The sequence below is a fragment of the Myotis brandtii genome, unplaced genomic scaffold (genome assembly GCF_000412655.1).
Source record: "Myotis brandtii unplaced genomic scaffold, ASM41265v1 scaffold583, whole genome shotgun sequence".
NCBI lineage: Eukaryota > Metazoa > Chordata > Mammalia > Chiroptera > Vespertilionidae > Myotis > Myotis brandtii.
In genome coordinates this window covers 1,960,419-1,981,320 of record NW_005370191.1, presented here as the reverse complement: position 1 = coordinate 1,981,320, position 20,902 = coordinate 1,960,419, and the positions used below count along the sequence as shown (strand labels likewise).

The window sequence follows — 20,902 nt, the reverse complement described above, 5'->3', positions numbered from 1 at the left end:
ATGTAGCAATCTCCTATTGCCTGAGTTGCTGAGATATGACAGGCATTTCTGACTAAGTCTGGAAGCCATGCTTGTGGTGAAAGCAACCCCGTTGGTAAAAGCAGTGATTGCAAAATGGAATGATGCAATTCCAGAGCTGAGCCTAGCCTCATTGATAGGTGGCAGAAGTGGGCTGCTGAGGTTTCTGGTACTCTTACTTTGGTCTTTGTTGACTCATATAACATCTACCTGTATGTCAGGTTTTAATGGTGGAAGAACCAGTTGAGCATCTTTCAAGGAAACTAAGAGGGTTGGTGTATTGAGGGGGTCCCCAGGACCATCCTTTGGTTTAGTGATTCACCAGGACTCATAGAACTCAAAAAAGCTGTTTTACTCCCAGTTATGGTTTATTATTATAGCAGAAGGGTTCATAGGGTGGAGAAACCAGGAAATCTGTCTTTGTAGCTTCCAGTTGTCCTCTCTCGGGAGTAACACGGACAGCTCTTAATTCTCCCAGCAACTGTGTGTGGCAATGCATATGAAGTATCTATCACCAGCCAGGGAAGCTCACTTGATCCTTGGTGTCCAGGTTTTGTGTTTTGGTATGTGTTTTTTTCAGGGTTTTTTGGTCAGTCTTTTTGACATGGAGAGCCAGTGTCTCTAATCTTAATCTCCAGCACCCCAGAGGTCAGACTGATACGATGTGATTCAGAGTCCCAGGTATTCACCTTAAATGCCATTGCTGCCTAAACTATCTGTGTATACAGAGAAACTCTTACCAGGTAACATATACCAAGGGCTTAGAGGTTATTCCCCAGGAGCCAGCAGCTCCTACCCTGATGCTTGGCCTGTTGCTGCAGCCCAACTGGCACCTTCCCTCCGGTGGACCCTGCTCCTCCCTGCTGAAGTCTGTTATTTCTCTCCCCCTACAGGTTCGTGATCAACATGGGGGACTCCAACACAGATACCAGCGCCACCGGGTCTGAGACTGTGGCTGAGGAAGTCTCTCTTTTCAGCATGACGGACATGATTCTGTTTTCACTCATTGTGGGTCTCCTGACCTACTGGTTCTTCTTCAGAAAGAAAAAAGACGAAATCCCTGAGTTCACCAAAATTCAAGCAATGTAAGTGATGCTGTCGGGATCTCTCTTCCTCAGCATTCTGGAGCTCTGGGACATTTCTGGCAGTCCAAGCAGCATTCTGTACTTGGGCCTCGGTCAGGAGTGAGCCAGCCGGGAGAGACACAGGTTCCCTGAGGCATTTGGGATGAATCTTGGCTTTTGCCTTATTGGCAGACTGTGCTTCAGATCTTTTTATGTTTACACAGCACTTTAGTTATGTCTGTCTTTTTTTATATATATTTTATTTTTTACAGAGAGGAAGGGAGAGGGATAGAGAGTTAGAAACATCTATAAGAGAGAAACATCGATTAGCTGCCTCCTGCACACCCCCTACTGGGGATGTGCCCGCAACCAAGGTATATGCCCTTGACCGGAATCGAACCGGGGACCCTTTAGTCCACAGGCCGACGCTCTATCTACTGAGTCAAACTGGTTAGGGCTGTCTGTCTTATTTGAACTTCACAGGGACCATTCAGAGTAGAAGGCACCGTTTTACTGATAGATAACCTGAGGCTCAGGGATGTTACAGATGCTGCTTGGGATCATCTGCACAAGGCAGAGCTGGAACTGGCACCTTCCCAGCCTGGGGTCTTTCTGTTTACCCGCAAGATGATGAGACATTGTTTCTTGTCTTCTTGAAGGAAATATTTCAGACAAGAGACAAAATGCAGCAAAGCAAGCAAGAATTTATTGGCTACAGCAAAAACACACTTGGGACAGTGAAATAAGGAAGGGCATAGAAGAAGAAACAGGAGAGACCTAAGTTGGCGGGGAGCTGCTTTAGCTCACTGGGAAGTCAGAGTAAAGGGGGTCTTGGAGACAGGTTCAAGGGGTTAGTCCAGAATGAGCTACTCCTGCTGGGTACTTTGCATTGAGGATATTCTCTCTCTTGCAGGTGGGAATCTTAGGGGAACTCTCAGGGAAGGGTCTCAATAGAATACTCATTAGCTTTCCAGGTGTGCTCTTTCAGGGTCATGGGCGGATTGGTTGGAGCCAGGACAGGGGTGATTAGTCAATGCAGCTGTCTGAGGTAGCCATGGTGTCAGTTGTCTGGTTTTGCTGCTTCTCTGGGCTTAGAGCTGAAATACAACTGAGTCCTAGATGTTATCTCTAGGGAAGAAAAGTCAGGGGTCTAAACCACATGACTAGCTGATATGAAAAGTCAGGAGTTCAAACCAAGCACATGACCAGTGATATGCTTGGTGAGGAGAGGTTACCCTGGGGGCGAGGTCCTTGTTTTCCCAATTTTGCCCCTTGATAGGTGACCTTTTGTACCTGGTCCATGTTTTGCTCATGTCTGTGTAGCTGCCTATTACATTTCCATTTTGTAAACAGATGGGATCATAGAGGTGCTGTTGACACAGGACCATAAAGCAAGGCAATTACTCCTTTTAAAATTTTCTTTCCATTCTTTTCATTACTGACAAGAAGAAAGTTGCAGTTTGGTGCTAATATGTCCTTAAATCTAACAGTTGCTAATTTCTTTTTGTAAGTGAAGAGGGCTATCTCCAGCTTAGAGTTTTGGAGAGTGACAATATAAGAGGAAAACTATTTTTTTCCCCTCAACTCTCAACACTCCCTACACCAGCCGTGGGCAAACTACGGCCTGCGGGCCGGATCCGGCCCGTTTGAAATGAATAAAACTAAAAAAAAAAAAGACTGTACCCTTTTATGTAATGATGTTTACTTTGAATTTATATTAGTTCACACAAACACTCCATCCATGCTTTTGTTCCGGCCCTCCGGTCCAGTTTAAGAACCCATTGTGGCCCTCGAGTCAAAAAGTTTGCCCACTCCTGCCCTACACCAAACAGTTCTCAAACTCTCCTCACACCAACTGCCTAGAGTTAGATCCCACAGGTTAAGGGCTCAGTCCCATATGACTCCCTGCCCGCTTTGGATGCCAGTCGAAAGTCCAGTTTGTCACCTGTGCTTCTGACCAACCAGCTATACACCAGAGGTTCCCATACTTCCTCCTCAGGATCGATTAATTTGCTACAGTGATTCACAGAATTCAAGAAAGCAGTTTACTTACGAGGTTACCAGTTTATTATAAAAGGATATAACTCAGGAACAGTAGATGGAAAAGGTGAATAGGTCAAGGGATGGGGAAAGGTCACAGAGCTTCTATGCCCTCTCCAGGTGCTCCACTCTCTAGCACCTTCACCTGTTCAGCAACCCTGAAGCTCTGCAAACCCTATTCTTTTGGGTTTTTATGGAGGCTCCCTTATGTATGCATTATTGATCAAATCACTGGCCATTCGGGATTAGTTCAATCTCCAGTTCCTCTCCCCTCCCCAGAGGTGAGGGATGAGGCTGAAAGTAAATCTCAAGGTTGGTTCCCTTGGCTACTAGCCCCATCCTTAAGGGCTTTCCAAAAGGCACTTCATTATAAACTCAGGTGTGGTTGAAAGAGGCTTGTTACAAATAACAGAAGATAATTTTATCGCTCTTATCACTTAGTAAATTCTAAGGGTTTTAGGAGCTCTGGGCCAGAAACAGGATGAAGATGAAATATGTATTTCTTAAAAATATATTTTTATTGATTTCAGAGAGGAAGGGAGAGGGAAAGAGGGATAGAAATATCAGTGTGAGAGAATCAAATATGTATTTCTTAAAAATATATTTTTATTGATTTCAGAGAGGAAGGGAGAGGGAAAGAGGGATAGAAATATCAGTGATGTGAGAGAATCATTGATTGGCTGCCTCCTGCATGCCTCCTCCTGGGGATCAAGCCTGCAACCCAGGCATGTGCCCTGACCAGGAATCAAACTGTGACCTCCTGGTTCATGGGTTGATGATTGACCACTGAACCACACCAGCCGGGCTGCATTTTTTTATGTCACAATATCACAGGCAGTATCCAACCTGACTTTACTAACACTGTTTTCTTTTTTAATTTTTTTAGCCTTCCATAAAACTTCCTTTTAATAAAGTTTAATTTAAAAGGTGACTTAGTTTAAAGAAAAATATTAAGGAAGCAAGAGTAAAGATGGTTTTTAGGTATGAAAAAATGAGGTGCATCACTGTCTCCTCAAGATTGAGTTCCATATCATTCCTGCAACCAGGTCATGTTCTTTCAGGCAGGTTTGAGTGGATCTACCAGGCCAGGCTCTGCTGAGCGAACCCCAGGGCACAGCTCCTTGGGGAGATCCAAGGAACAAGTCTCAGGTGCAGAAGATGGGGCTATGCTCAGGTCAGAACTCCCGGGGTTAGGCAGGGTGAACATTCAGGTTTCTGTCAAGTCCTAATTCCCTATTCCACTTCTGGTAACAGTTTTTCTCCCAGAAAAGTTATAGTCCTCCAGCTTTAAAGCAGATATTCAGGGAATACAATTCTTTAAGTCCTCACTTAATATTGTTGTTAGATAATGAAACCAGTTTTGCCACAGGCTTGATAAAAGCAAGAGTTAAGGTGAACCACTAACCCCAATCTCACGGGGCTCTTGCAAGTATTAAATGGGATAATGTTTATGATGGTCACCTCGCATTATTCCATGGTAGCTGCTTAGTGTTTTGTCAGAACGTATTTTGCACCAAGCTCTAGCTAGGTGCTATAAGAATAAGAGGTGGCATTTACATTATAGAAATTGATAAGTGAGGATGTTGAAAAGGACTTTTAACACGTGGTTTATGAAGCGCTCTCATGTGCATTATCTAATCAGGGCCTCTGCAACAGAACTGTGTGCTAGACAGGGTGGGTGGCCTCATGGCTCATCAGAGAGAGGCCACGGATGAAGAGGATGTTGGGGGAGAGGGAGACTCTGGCTGCCAGAACTTTTAGAAAGGTATTCCCCTGGTGGAGAGACCGGAAGATGTGCTGTGGGAGGTGGTATTGCAAATGTCCTAAAAGGTGGTGATGCATCCGGAGGCTGAGAGGACTTTGCCATCAGAGGGCCAGAGGGAGGACAGGAGGATGGGCAGGTGAGCCGGCATCAGCCTGTTCCAACTGGGGCTGATTCAGGTGATGTCTGGAATAGCAGAGTATTTTTGGTGGAAAAAATGTGATACTCAAGATAAGGGGACCAGCATCCAGTTCCCTGCTTACAGTAGCCCTGCGTTTCCTCATCTGTAAAATGGAGGTGTACCCCCCACACCCACAATGAGTGGATGTGGATGTTCCATGGGAACACATGGAACTGCTGTTCTCCCTGTCACTTCACTTGCCTTGCTAGATGAACTTGCAGTAAAACTCCTAGATTGTGGGAGCACTTGCATTTTGTAGATTCTAATTGTTTCTCTTTGCCAGGATGCTGAAACTATAGTTCCCTCTTCTTGATCATAAAATTTTAACCTTTTAAATGTAGTGTTCTACACTGTACAGTGGAGAACATTTTCTCATCCCTCATTATATCATGTTGACTATTTGCTATGGCCAGGGATTTTATAAAGGGAAACATTTATAGTACAGTGGCTAAGTTCTGGGCCCTTATAGTTGGGTGATTAAGGTTTGAATCCTGACTACCACATAGTAGCCATGTGACATTTGCCGTTACTTAATCTTTTGAAGCCCATATCCTCAACTGTAAATTGAAGATAATAACAGTACTTTCCTCATAGGATTGCAAAAATTAAATGACTTAATCCATTGTAGAGCTTATTGCCCAGTCCTGGTGCATGATGAGCCTCAAATTGTATTGTTATTATTTTTTCCTTATTATTGGTATCTCCAGTCTTACAGGAGACCTTCCAAGAAGGCATTATAATCTCACTAGAGGCCCGGTACACGGATTTGTGCACATTGAAAGGAAATTAATTAGAAGGTGGCCGGTGGGGCGGGACTGGGCAAGACCAGCCAGCCGGACACGCGCTGGAGCCAACCTCCCACGGTCCCTCCCTAGCCAGCTGCACCCGAGGCGTCTGCAGAGTGAGCAGGGTCCCTCCCTCCCTTGACCTGGCCTGCAGGGATCGGGCCAAAACCAGCAGTCCGACATCCCCTGAGGGGTCCCAGAGTGCGAGAGGGCACTCTGCAAAGTTGCTGTCATTCAGCAGCTTCTTCGTTGAGTGTCTGCTCCCTGGTGGTCAGTGTGCCTCATACCTACCGACAGGTCAGCCGGTCACTTAGCCTTTTATATATATAGATTTTGCAAATGAGGAAACTATGATGCTAGTGATTGAGGAGTTTGCTCAAGGGCATCTAACTTATAAGTAGCAGAGTTGGCTTTTAAACCCAGGTCTGCAAACTTCACGACCCATGTTTCCCACACTTTGCCATGCTGCCTTCAGTCTCTTAGATATTGTTAACATTCCATTTCAAAGATGAGAAAACAGACTCAGAGAGACCACTTAGCTGATACAATTGGCCACAAGCCTAGACCTTCCACTATAAATCCTACATTATGGTCCCTGACTACTTATTTTCATTGAGCACACACAGGTGATTTCTGCCACAGCCCAGAGCTTCCCTTACCTAGCAGGTCAGTGGGGTGTGATAGGGCTTAGTGTGGGGACTGTGTGTGGCCCAGGGCTATACCATGAATTCTCACTATGATTTCTGGTGGCTTCTGGTTGGTGTTTTAAGGTTTTTTAAGGCCGTAGCCACCTGGGACACTGTGTCTAAACCCTTGGCCATGAATATTTTTAAAAACCAAACCAATGGGACCAAAATCAATGGGACCAACTACATCTGACCAGCAAGCACATTGAATAGCATGGAGGCATAAGACACATACCTGCAGTCCCCAGACCCTGGACTTCTAGGTACAGGGGATCCAGGAGGAGGCCCTGTGTGCTCAAGTGAATCTCTCCAGGTGTGGTGGCCTCCAGAGCCTTCATCACATTCTAGATTTGGCTTTCAGAACCTCAGGATCCCAGATGCTCTCTGCTGTCATTGTCCATGAGTGGCTGGCTGACAAAGATACTACCTGTGGACACTTCTGGAGTGGGAGCTTGCTCTCGCAACCAACTCAACATCAGTCCAGGAGGGTACTTGCGACAGTCTTTGCCCTCCAGGATAGGGATGGGAGAGGGTTTAATACACCTGTCATAGTAGACTTGGCCCTAACTTTTCCCCTGGGCAGGGTTCTACCTCAAGAGCAACACTGTGGGACTAGAATGTTGACAGTAACACAGGGGAAGCACATGGAAGCTACCCAGCCTCTGGTAGAAAGGGGCAGCATGGGGCGGGAGGTGATGTTGAAATCTGGGATCCATCAAGTCAGACAAACATTTATATGAGACTGTGTGTTAAGTCTTTGTCACAGACAGATGGCTAAAATGAAGTCCCTGCCTTCCAGTCCCGTGGGAAGGGCAGGCATGAGAATAGATCCATCTGGAGTGGGCTGTGCTGGAAAACACACGTGTGAAGAGCCAGGGACACCCAGGAGCAGGGACGGGCTCTGACTTGAGGTTGTGGAAGGCTTTCAAGAGGAGGTGACATGTGAGTTGAGTCTGTAAGTAGAGTGGGAGTTTGTCAGGCTATGGTGGTCCACCTGAGGTCGAGAGAGAAGGACCACATGTTGTGTTAGAAAGTCAGTACTCTGTTTGGTGGGATGGTGAGGGTGTGTGTTCAGGTTAAGGGGGGATGGGGGTGTGGAAATGGCAGGCTGGAGCCTGATTGGAGTGTTCAGTGGAACAGTGAAATGACCAGACCCCAATTTCAGAAAGGGGCCTTTCAGGAAGTGCTCCAGAGAGATGATGAGGCCTGAGAAGAGCGTTCCAAGGAACAAGTACCGTGAAGGCACAGCTGATGGGCTGTGGGGCCTGGTTGGGCGTGGAGAAGCCAGGAGGGACAGATGAAAATGAGGCTGACAAGTTACACAGGCTCAGGAGCAAGTTTGGGAAGGAGATGGAAAGGCTTGACATGGAGGGAGAGGATTCCCCTGGGAGTAAACTGATGGGGCAAGGGATTAGCAAAGCCCAAATTTAGGAGATTTTGGGATAAGGGGCAAATGGAAAATAGAGATCAAGGCTGTTAAGAGGAAGACAGTGAAGTAAAAAAATTTTTTTCAAGGCTGATCGAGAGCTGTGGTTAGCAGGGTTAGGCCTCTTACCACTCCTCTCTCTGGTCCTCAGGACCAACTTATAGAGATAAGCATGAGTTAGGTGGTAGCCAGCCCTCATCCAGTGGGCCCAGGCCCCCCGGCTGCTTTGCGCCTCCTCTGCTGTGCTTGCTGCTCTGAGACGCACTGTAGTGCATTCCCAATCCTGACCCGCCCCCCCCTCTGCTTCACTTCTGGCACCTAAGAGTGCTTTAAAGAAAAAGAAGCTTGCCCTAGCCAGCTTGGCTCAGTGGATAGAGCATCAGCCTGTGGACTGAAGGGTCCCAGGTTCAATTCCGGCCAAGGGCACATGCCTGGGTTGCGGGCTCGATCCCCAGTAGCGGGTGTGCAGGAGGCAGCCGATCAATGATTCTGTCTCATCATTGATGTTTCTATCTCTCTCTCCTTCTCCCTTCCTCTCTGAAATCAATAAAGAAATATATATTTTTTTTTAAAGAAAAGAAAAAGAAGCTTTTTATTATGGAACATCCTATATAATAAAAGCCTAATATACTAAGTGCCTGGTCGTCTGGTCGGCTGTTCAACCAACCAAAGTGTAATATGCTAATGATATGCTAAGGCCACTCAACTGCTCTCTATGACATGCACTGGCCACCAGAGGGCAGACAGTCGACCAGTTGACCAGTTGCTATGACGTGCACTGACCATCAGGGGACAGATGCTCCAACGGTAGGTTAGCTTGCTGCTGGGGCCTGGCCAATTGGGACTGAGTGAGATGGGCCAGATATGCCCTGGAGCCCTCCACGGTCCCTCCCCGGCTGGCCAAACTCCCATGTCCCTCCCCAGCTCTGATCGTGCACCAATGGGGTCCCTTGGCCTGGCCTGCACCCTCTCACAATCTGGGACCCCTCGGGGGATGTTGGATAGCCGGTTTCAGCCCTATCGCACGCAATGCAGGAGCTGCCCCCTGGTGGTCAGTGCACTCCCACAGGGGGAGCACTGTTCAGCCAGAAGCCGGGCTCACGGCTGGCGCGTGCAGCAGCGGTGGTGGGAGCCCCTCCCGCCTCTGCAGCAGTGCTAGGAATGTCCGACTGCAGGGAGCGGACCTAAGCTGGCAGTCAGACATTCCCTGAGGGCTCCTGGCCTGCGAGAGGGTGCAGGCCGGGCTGACGGACCCCCCACCGAGTACACGAATTTCGTGCACCGGGCCTCTAGTTTCAAATAAAAACCAAAGCAATTATCTTCTCTCCTTACCAGTCTTATTTCTTTCACCTTTTCCACTGCTTCTGGATTCTCTTAAATCAATCATATAACTTTATAATTAATCATATAATTCATAGAAATGATGAATAAAGAAATTACGATTTTATAGGAAATTAGAAATATTTCTTATGAAATTGTATGGAAATATGCATATATTTTAGTCTTCTAAAATTTAAGTACACCCCCTTTTTCTTTTTTTGATATATTTTTATTGATTTCAGAGAGGAAGGGAGAGGAAGAGAGAGAAACATCAATGTTGAGAGGGAATTATTGATTGGCTGCCTCCTGCATGTTGGACCAAGTCTGCAACCCAGGCATGTGTCCTTGATCGAAATCGAACCCTTTGGTCCACAGGCCGACGCTCTATCCACTGAGCAAAACCGGCTAGAGCAGGACGCCCATTTTTAAACAGAGCTTAAGTCATACTCCTGAAAGTCAACAGTAAGCTCCAGTATCATTAGATACTCAATCAGCATTTGTTTCTAGTTCCTTGACTAACTGATAAATTTTTTTACGTTTTTTAAAAATTTAGGATCTAAACAAGACCCATACATTACAATTGATTAATAAATCTTATACAGCTCTTGGGGCGGGGGGTGGGGGGGGGCAGAGGCAGTCAACATGCAATAACATTTACCTTTTAAGAAAAATTAAGTAAAATTCACTATTTAAGTGTACAGTTTGACAAGTGCTGAGATGTATGCAGGTGTGTACTCAGTGTTACAATCAATATGCAGAATATTCCATCATCTCCAAAAGCTCCCTACAGGTCCCTTTGCAGTCAGTACCCACCCTTCTCGACCTCAGCAACCACTGGTCTTATTTTGGTCCCTGTAGTTTTGCCTTTTCCCAAATGTCACACAAGTGGGATTATGTAGCTACAGCTTTGTGTGCCTGGCTACTTCTTACTATGACAGGAAGTCTCTCAATTCAGGGGCTTCCCTTCCTTGAAGCATTTTTGAAGAAACCAGATCATTTGTTTCAGTTTCCCACAGTCTGAATTTTGCTGATTGTATCCCACAGGAGGTTGCTTGTGAAAAGCCACAAAAGAGCTCATGTTCCTGTGACTTGTATCTGGGGATTTACTCTGGACAGAAGGTCCAGGAAAGCCAGGAGTCAAGGCTACTGGCATCGTTTCTAATCAGTTTTGTCTTTTGAGTGTCGACAGGTGGAAAGTGAGCTAGAGTTCTTTCCACATCTAACTTTCTATAGAGTTCTTTGGCTCTGCCAAACACGAAAATAGAAACAGAAGTGAGTTTACCAAGAGAAAAGCACTAGGAGAAGTGAACCGTAACTGAAGGTTCCCATTGTCCATGGAAGTGGTGAGGAAGTGGGCTCAGGATGTTCACCCTCCCCTGTAAGCACAGGCCAGGGTTTTCCTCCACTACCTGACCACGAAGGGACTTCACCTGCCTTTCCTTCTTTCCTGTTCTCTGATGAGATGGGGACGGTTTTGCCATGCTAGCTAGTGTCTGCAACTTCGATTGTCTACAAGAGTGAGGCAGAGCTGAACACAGGTGGATCTGTTGACCTTGCTGGGCATCATCGGGGCACTTGGTGCTGGTGCCTCAGGGGTTTTGTTTCCACACCTTTGCACTCACTTCTGCTAACTCCCCATGCTGGCTTCATCGCTGTTCCCCAGCTACCCTGCTTTCTTGCCCTTCCCCCTTTGATTACAGATGATGGCAGGGCCATTTTGTTTTTCCCTGTCACTGACAAGCAGCTGAATATCCTTGAGCAGCTCCTTGGACCTTAGTCTTGCTCTTCACTCTCCTGCACAATAGCAGCAGCCCTGCCTAACACCTGGCTGGCCAAGTCACTGCCCAGTGGTCTTTAAGGTTCAGAAGAGAGAGGCCAAAGAATGCCCTGCGTGTTGGGAGGGCAGGCGGCCAGGGCCTTGGCAGGTTAAGGAGTCCTTATCTTGGTGGATACATGTTGAAGGCTGTCCATGAGGGGGTCTGTGAGGGAAACAGCAGCCCACTTGTGTCTTATAGCACCCAAAGGACAAGGACCTAGGATGCCTGGGAGGGCTGTGGAGTGTGCTTTCTGAATGTGCCCAGTGACACACCTGGGACTTGTGTGCCTTGACAGACAGGTGGGGCGGGTAGGCACAGCCAGGCTCAGTGGGAGCAGACATGAACCCTGGTGCTGGACCACAGTGCCTGGAGTTGAGTTACCGCTTCACCACCGAGCCTCACAGTCTCCTCAGGCGTTAAATGTGGATAGAAATCCTTATCCATTTCACAAGTTTGGAGGATTCAGTGAAAAATATCTGTAATAATAATAAAAGGGTAATATGCTAATTGGACCAGTTGTCCTTCCTGATGAAGCTGGGGCCGATGGGAATCCAGCCTGGGTCCCGGGTACCTGCGGGCGGCTGGAGGAGCAGCCCAGGTCCCGGGTGCCAGAGAGAAGCCAGTGCCAGCAGCTGGGGGAAGGAAGGCCTGCTCTTGCACGAATTTTCGTGCATCAGACCTCTAGTATATATATAAAGCTCCTTGAATACTAGCTGGCATGCAGCAGGCACTCAGTTAGTAGAGATCCCATTTGCTTTTTTTATCTTTGACCCATGGCCTCCCACACCTGCTTTAACCTCCAACCTGCTGAAGGCCGCTGTCTCAGGAGGCACCTTCCACACTGCTCTCCCACCAGTGCTGGTTTCCATTCTGGTCCCATCAGTGGAGAGAGCCGCGGTGTTTTTTATTTAAGCTCCAGCCACTTTGTTTTCACAGAAGTCAGTTTTTTCAAACTAATACCTTTCTGCTCCAAGGACTACCCATGGTAGAGAAATCTGGGCCCTCTTGGTGGAGCCACTTCCCACGGTAGAGGCCTCAAAGTCTAAGCTTGTCCTGGCCGGCCAGCCTGTGCACAGCCCTGCACCATCGTGTGTCGTGTCTCAGCTCCCAGCATCTCTCTGACTAGGGGACCTGCTACCCTGGGGCTTGGAGAACTTGCCATCACTCACTGGCTTTGGAAGGAAGCTGTTCAAAAGCATCTTCCCTGTGTGTCGCCAAGGGCAGGAGAAAGTCCCAGAAGAAATCAGTTCGGCTGTGCAGAAAATTAAATTTGAGTTGCAGTTTTCAGAAATCCTTCTGAGCGTTGCCTGGGACTGGAAACAAATGAATCACCCTGGGACGTCTTGGTTCATCTCTGTCCAAGTGACTCAGTGCTTTTGTCCACCCTCCCTTTCGTCGTTCCCACACAGCGGGCTCCAGTTGACTTCTGAAGCCTGAACCAGAGACTCCTGCTCCCAATTTAGGAGAGCCCTAATTGGAACCTTTTGTGCTCCATTCTGGAGCTGCGTGGTCTCTGCGTGAGCCTGGGCCAGCTGTGGCCTCTTGCGTTGGGGTGTTTACATTGGGTTCTTTGAAGGGGCGCTCCTTTAGGCGAACCATCTCAGCAGAGAATGCAGTGACCACCTTGCCAGGCGGTCGGTCCCCCGCCGCACATGCTGGTCTCACAGCGCACATGCTCCAGGTGACAGACTAAGACTAGTGTCTTAGGCTCTGTTGCCCTCAGTTCTTTTGTGGGGAAGGAGACGGGAACCAGATCTAATTTAATATGATCCTGAGGCCCCTCGCAGCGGGATCAGTGCAGCTTCCTTTATGGAGAGACGGCCCTGCCATAGCAACCTGCACAACTGCCTTCTAGTGTCTAGAAGAGCTTTATTCAGCCTCCATGAGTTTCTTTCATTTTATTTTTTTCAAATGGGAAAGGAAAGGAGGAGGCTGTGGAGAGAAAGGGCTTTGATATAAACAGTTTCCAAGGAGACCCGAGGGTTGGGGTTGGGAGGTTTTCTCCTTCCCTTGGTCCATACCGAAGGAGGAGGGGTGTGTGCCCAAACGCAGGGGATCACGGGAGATTTCAGCCCAGAGTCCTGGTTCCTCCCTGCTGGAACTGCCAGATGTTCCAGTGTTCTCAGGCTTAAGGGGACGGATGCACGCAGGGGCTCAGCCGAGATTCCAAGAGGACTTTGGGGTGTCCAGGAGCACTTTCAAAGTTAATGGGCCCAGCCAACACTGTAGAGGATGGACAGAACCCGACTTCCTAGCTGCTGGCTCCTGGCCCGTTTCCAGGAGAGAGCTACAACCTGCTTTCTTCCTTAAGTCCTGGAGCTGGGAGTGAGAAACCATGGGGTGCATGTACTCATCTCCGCAGGACGAGCCCACCCTGAGAAGGTCAGTCCCAAACAGTGTCCCTGGCAGCAGACTGTGTCTATGGCGCTCTGGCTGAGGGACACTTGACACGTATACTCTAGGGCAGCGGTCGCCAACTGGTGGTCTGCGGACCACTGCTGGTCCGTGAGGTCCAAAAGGTTGGCGACCGCTGCTCCAGTGAGTTGGAACTTCTTTTTGGGCACGGATGCCCTGGAGGCATGAGGAGGGTGCTGTGTAGAATTGACTAGCATAGTTAGGTTGGGCAGGGGCACTATTGGTCCCTTCAGTCCCGGATTTGTAGGCTACATTGTCCTGCTTCCGAAGGACAGAATATGGACTGGAAACCAGGAAGGTCCCAGTCACCGACTTCTGTGCCTGTGAAAGATCAGGTTCCATGTGCAAATTCCTAGTGAAGCCGTCAGGCGGGGTAAGCCAGTCAGCGGCACTCAGGTGTGGAGACAGGTGCTGCGGTGCCCCTGTGGGCCAGGTGTAACAGTGAGAACATCAGGAAACAGCCTGTTGGGGCACTGGCTAGAGGCATGGGGTCTTCTTCAGTCCCCCCGGGTTTCCCTTATCTCTGGAAGCCATCCCTGGACTCGAGGGGAGAGGGTGGGAGTGTTCTTCCTTTCCCCGGGTGTTGAAGCTAAGAAGGGACCAGGCTGGCCTCCAGAAGTGCTCATGCTTCTTGGGAGAACCCTTCCTCCGGGACAGGCAGGGCTAGCCATCTTGCCTGCCTCTGCTGTTCCCAGCCAGACCTGCCTAGAGGGCTCCCCTCTCCGCTCCCAGAGCTTTTCCAGCTGTGACTCCCGCCCTGTGAAACTGCATCAGGAGGCCACACTGAGGCCCTTCCGCACCCCACCCACTCACTGTCAGGGCTGTAGCTGAGCTCCCCGGCTACATGGGACTCATCTAGGAGCCCCTCGGCTGCCGGTTCCCATGGCTCTCTCTCTTGGGAGCCGTTTTGTCTCTGAGACTAGAGCTCAGCTCTTCCAAGAGGCCCTTCTGGTTTCTCCAGGCATGGTGCCTGCTCCCTCCAAAGCCCTGTGGTCTGGGCGTCTGATCCATCTCTGAGCCTTAGGAATCAGAATGACCCAAACCACCTCATTCTACTGAGAACACCCTCTTTATCCCTGAGAATTAACCAAGTCCCAGGTGCTGTGCAAGGCACTGGGAGGCTGCAGAGCCAAGATGCAGTATTTTCAACAAGAGGAACTTCAGCCTTGAGAGGCCATGACTTGTCACAGGCACAGGATTTGAACTGAGTCTCTGCTCCTGATGTGTGGCCTCTCCCGTCCCTCCATGATTATCCTCAGGGCCTGTATTTCTCCCTTGTAAGAAAGAGGCTGCCTGTTTAGTCTCTTGCCCTTGGTGCTGGCACAGTGCCCTGCCCACCCCAGCTGGCACGTGTCACCTGCAGGTGGAGGAACAGCCCAGCATTCACTGGGCAGTGGGGGTGCTTTCTGTCCCTTTCTTCAGCAAGGCATCAAATCCACCTTCTCAAGTTGTAGCTTCTGTGGAAGCCTCTTCCTTTTGAGAAGAAATAGGATTTGGCTTTTCAGCTGATGTCAGGCCACCTCTGCCAACCTTCTACAGGACTGACCGCCCCAGAAACTGATCAAATGTGTGCCGAGTGCCAGGTATTGTGCTGATTGTGGCCTCTCCCCTATTTTTAGACTTGTGAGTTGTCCCCATTTTTTAAAACTTTAAAATGTATTTTTAGTTATAAAAATGTGAAAATCAAAAAATTGGAAAATTATAGAAACCATCTTACCTATTATCCTAACCCTTCAATATTTTCTGTCAAGATGCTGGTGTATTCTCTCCGGGTCCTTTTTCTATGAATAATAGTGTGCACTCCATTTTTTAAGGACACAAATTCTTGTTTCCCTCCTGCCAATCATACATTGTACCCTGAAAGAGGCTGAGTGTAAATGAAGATGTGTTTATTACCTTGCTGTCACACCATAGCTTGTGTTGCCACTGGCTCTGCAGTGTCATTCTACATTTCTACCAGGGCTTCTGCCATGTTCATCCCCACCTAGGGATGGGCAATGGTTGAGAAACTGAGAAAGAGTTATATATAAGTGAATATTCCAAAAACTCAAGCCTGGCCCTTTTTAAGTGTCAACTAAATGCATTTAGTTTGTTTTCATTTTTTAAACTGAGTTAAAATTCACCATATTAACCATTTTACTAGTAAAGTGTACAATCTTGCGGCTTTTAGTATAGTCACAGTGTTGTTCAACCATCGTCACTATCTAACTCAAAAACATTTTCATCACCTCAAAGGGAACCACTGTTCCCATTAAGCAATCTCGCCCCCTTCTCCCCCAGCCCCTGGTACCACTCTGTCTCTATGGATTTGCCTGTTTTGCACATTTCCTATAAATGGAAATTGCATTTAGTTTTGTATGTTTTTTTCTCATATTTCATCAGAAACGTTTGTCTAGGTTGCTGATAGTTTTCTTACCCATCAGTTTAAATTTATGTTGAGTAGGTGATATATTATCATGATTCTGCATCAAAAGGAACACAGCAGTAGAATTCACATTGTTGTGCACCTTGCTTTCTTCATCTAACAGTGTGTCTTGGGGAGCATGCCATGTTAGTGCAGACAGACATTTAGTGTTCTGTTTAGGCTACACATAAACTAGAGGGGGAGTGAACATGTGGATGTTGATGGCTGGGCATGGGTAGAAGTTGGACATGTAGGGAAGATGTCCAGACACAAGACCCCTTTTGGAGTGTAGGTTGGAGCTGGGAGTTGGGAGAGAAAAGAGGCAGGCCTGAGGGCCTCCATTCATGCTCTTGCCATGGCCCTGCTCATGTTGGGATGGGTCTGCCTGGGGGTGCTAGGGTAGTGGGGAGCTGGGGGGGCCTTTCTGAGTTCCTAGGAGGCTAGGCCATCACTGGGTGGGGAAGCCAAGCCCGTGGCTGGTCCCCAGCTGCCTCCCTCCTGGCCCCTAGAGGGGCTGCTGCACTGACAGGGCCTCGAGGACAGAGGAAGACACTGGAGCGGCCAAATCAGGCACTGGGGCTTTGCCTCCCACGGGGCCCACATGTAACATTATTTACCACGAAGGCCCTGAAAGTAGCCTACTATTTCATTCTAAATAGGTTAGTAGGTCCTAATAGTCCTGGACCTACTAACCTAGTGAAAAACCCAGTGGGGGCTTAAACAGGAAAATTCCATCTTTATGTTTACAAAATTCCGTGTCTAAACAGCTTTGCTGAGGCATTCATAAAAGAAACCTCACTTAGTGAGATTTTCCCTGGACTTCAGGCATCTACTCCTGAGGGACATCACTTTTATGTTGTCGTGACATGCGTGTGTGCGCCTGCGGGCATTCCACTCTTTCCTACACTTTTCCATGTGCTGGAGGATGTATGGAAAGAGCAGAGACCTTGGAATCAGGCTGGGATTGGTCCTTGCCTGGCCACTTACTGGCCAGAGGACCGGGCTGCTGTTGAGCTCTGTCGACTGTCTGTAAAGTGGGCATTCAGCACCCCTTGTATTGGGCCTGGGGATGAGCCTGCTTTGTGGAAGGAGCTTCTTCAATGTGATCTCACAGCACCTCCCCTGAGACCCTGCGTTTCTAACACGTCGCCCCAGGGGCAAAGTGCGTGGTCATCCACAATTGCTGACCAGCATGTGGACCCTCAGCTGGCAGGCTGAAGGCAGAAGGGAGCCACTGAGCTCTGGACCAGCAGTCACCAACCCATGGTCCACGGATCACTGGTGGTCTGTAGGTCCGAAAGGTTGGCAACCGCTGCTCTAGTCAGCCTCCAGAAAGCCCTAACAGGGAAGAGGGAAGGTGGAGGCTCTGCGCCCTCCCCGAGGCCAGCCCTGTCTCACTTCTGATCCCAGCTCGTCCAACCTGAGACACAGCCCACTTTGGGCCCCTTCATACCCCATCCAGTCCCTTTCTGCCCTGCTTGATCCCATTCATGATCCATCCATATTTATGAAAAACACAGCGGCTTGGCTGGACTTGTCTGAAGTGGAACTTGGAATAATCTTGGCTATTTATTAAAAAGATTTGTTAAGTAAGTAAATGGCATTAGTGTGGAGGCCAGCCATCAGCTAACTTCTGAAAAACTGGGAATACTCAACACCCGCACACACCCATTGTCACTCTGCACCACAGCTTTTGTGCAGGAACGTGGTGGTGCCCTCTGGCTGCCCAGAGACTCTGCTGTTGACTGTGGTCTGGCAGGGACGGTGGCCAGGCAAGTGCCTGGAACTCCCCAGTGATAGCCATGGAGCCTGCCTCATGCTGGCTGCTCCTCTTTATATACTTTTTCTTTATTTGATTTTTGCAGAAACCTTTGAAGTGTTTTGTTATCCCCTTTTTTAAATTAAAGAACAATTAATTCTGGTTCAAGTTCACTCATCTGCTAGTTGGCTGGCTCCTCCACCTCGTTGCCTCCCATGCCTGCCCAAGAATAAGTATAAACTTTTTATTGACGTATAATATCTGCAGAAAGGTATGTACAGATCAGTGATTCTCGCCATGTGAATACGTGGTAATCACCTCCGGATCAAAGAGCAGATTATTACCAGGACCCCAAGAGGCCCCCTGCCGTCTCCTGTCCGCAGTCCTCACATATTAGTTTTGTCTGTTTGGAGACTTTATATCGGGAAATCATAGATGTATACTCTTTTCTATCTGGCTTATTTCACTCAACATCATGTTTATGAGATTCATTCATGTTTGTGTAGTGATCATCTGTTTTGTTGTTGAAGTGGAGAATGTTCCATTGTGTGAGTACACCACAGTTGGTTTATTATGCTGATGGACAATAGGGTTTTTCCCTATGGGGATTCGCATGTCTAATGCTGCCAGGAACATTCCTGGTACTCCTCTTGGTGCATCGGTACAAATGCACTCTAATAGGTGTATACTGAAGAGTGAATTTCTGGTTATAGGAGATACTGCCAAACAGCCTAATGAAGGAGCTGTGCCATATTGCCCTCCCCTGAAAGTGTGTGGGAATTCTAGTTGCTCCACCACTTGACCTGGACATGAATGTTGGGCACCTTTCCATGAGTTTTTGGCTGTTTAGGTACTCCCTTTAAGAAAGTGCCTATTAAGTCTTCTGACAATTTTTCTGTTGGGTTTATAGGAATCAATTTTTCTGATTGATTTATAGGAATTTCTTATATCTCAACCCAAGTCCTTTGTCAGATATTCGTATTTTTCAAATAGCTTCTGTTTTTCCCACCTTAGGCCTAAAAGTCCCTAGAGAGGCCCACTTGACTTTTTTAGGTGGCCCTGCAGGCCTAAGGGGCAGGAAAGAGAGAAGAAAAAGGACAGGAAACAGGGAGGGGGCAGGAGACTGGCAGCCAAGAGGTAGAGAGTGGACAGAGGATCCTGAGGCTGTGATGTACCCAGCGGTAATGCTGCTCTCTGAGGGGACAGGGCCTAGTTCAGGGCTCCAGGATGACAGGGGAGTTGGTACTTAGGCAGGGCCTCGAGGTGGAGCAGGGATCTATTGGTGAAGAAGCGTAATGAAGATGCTCTGAGTGGAGGTGATGACTTGGCAGAATTCAGAGGGCTATCAGGGAGAGATGGTGTGTGGTGGGGAGAATCAGGCAAGGCAGGGGAGAGATTCTGGAGGGACTTGTGTACCCTATCCTATGGGTCATGGGAGCCATTGCAGGTTTCAGAGTGAAGCAAGCAGCGGAACAGTAAAACCCATAATCAGAAGACTCCTGGGTGTTGTGTGAGGTAGGGATTGGAGGTGAGAAAAGGCCGTGGGGATCATTGGCTGTGGATGCTGAGGGATGGGGAAGTGAGGTCCTTGACTGTTCTTTGTTCTCATCTGTCTGGGGCAGGGGCTCCTGGCTCTGCCAGGTGTTGGATTTACTGTCAGGGAATATGGAGGAGGCCTGGAAGCCCCCGCACTGGACCAGAGGCGGCTGCCGGCATGCTCACTGACAGTGCTTCCCGATGCTGCCACATGGATCCCATACTTATCTGACACTTGTTTTTCAGGACCTCCTCTGTCAAAGACAGCAGCTTCGTGGAAAAGATGAAGAAGACGGTGAGTTTGCTCTCTGTGTTGGTGCCCTTGCCAACAAGTCTTGGCCCTGGCGGATGCTTAGGGGAGTTCAGCAGGAGGCCAGCTGCACTGGACCGGAGAGAGTGGTGGGAACCCAGGCCCAGCTCTCTTACGAGTATCTTCTTACCCAAAGCCCCAAAGCTGTTCTGCTTTTGCTGGGACCATTTACTTTGTTTTCTGAATGTTTATTTCTTGAACAACTGTAAGAACAAATGGTCCCTCCAACTCAGGATGCTGTGCTGTCTCCTCCCTCCCAGTCCAGGCTCTGACCATGAGCAGATATAAACCTCACATAGCTGTGGTCATGGCACAGGTACAGTTTTATCTTTGTTTTCATTTATCTAAATTTTTTAAAGTTATATTTTTATTGGTTCAGAGAGGAAGAGAGAGGGAGATTGAAGCTTCAATGATGTGAGAGAATCATTAATTGGCTGCCTCCTGCATGCCCCCTACTGGGGATGGAGTCTGCAACCCGGACATGTGCCCTGACCTGAATCGAACCATGACCTCCTGGTTCATAGGTTGACACTCAACGACTGAGCCACACCGGCCATGCTATTTATCTAAATTTTTAATTCAATGGAAAGGTATGGCAATCACATGGTTAAAATCCAAAACAAACTATTCAGTGGAAACTCTCTCTCTGGTCCCTACCACTCATCATCATTGTTCTTAGTATTTTATGGATCCTTCTAGAGCTTCTTTGTGCACAGACAAAAAACAGAGATTCTTATTTTACATTACACTTTCTTAAAACAAAAAAGTGGCATAGTATATACATTGTTATAGACCAGTGGTTCTCAACCTTCCTAATGCCGTGACCCTTTAATACAGTTCCTCATGTTGTGGTGACCCCCAACCATAAAATTATTTTTGTTGCTACTTCATAACTGTAATTTTGCTACTGTTATGAATCGTAATGTAAATATCTGATATGCAGGATGTATTTTCATTGTTACAAATTGAACATAATTAAAGCATAGTGATTAATCACAAAAACAATATGTAATTATATATGTGTTTTCTGATGGTCTTAGGCGACCCCTGTGAAAGGGTCATTCGACCCCCAAAGGGGTCGCGACCCACAGGTTGAGAACCGCTGTTATAGACCATGTTAACTTAATGATATATCTTGGAGATCCTTCCATAGCAACACAAACACACCTTCCTCATTCTTTTTTTTTAAATTAAATCTTTATTGTTCAGATTATTACAGTTGTTCCTCTTTTTTCCCCCCATAGCTCCCCTCCACCCGGTTCCCCACCCACCCTCCACCCTCACCCCCCCCACCACTGTCCTCACTCATAGGTGCACGATTTTTGTCCAGTCTCTTCCCGCATCCCCCACACCCCTTTCCCCACCAAGAATAGTCAGTC

At 48.0% G+C, this 20,902-nt stretch overlaps 1 protein-coding gene across 2 annotated transcripts in view; it reads left to right on the top strand.

Moving 5' to 3' along the window:
- The window catches only part of POR (P450 (cytochrome) oxidoreductase), a 59,750-nt gene that overhangs the window by 23,733 nt on the left and 15,115 nt on the right, over positions 1–20,902 (top strand). For both annotated transcript variants that reach the window (XM_005879154.2, XM_005879155.2), the window contains exons 2-3: positions 912–1,103; positions 19,460–19,508. In XM_005879154.2, coding sequence (XP_005879216.1) covers positions 912–1,103; positions 19,460–19,508 — 241 coding nt within the window. The remainder of the gene's footprint in view (positions 1–911; positions 1,104–19,459; positions 19,509–20,902) is intronic.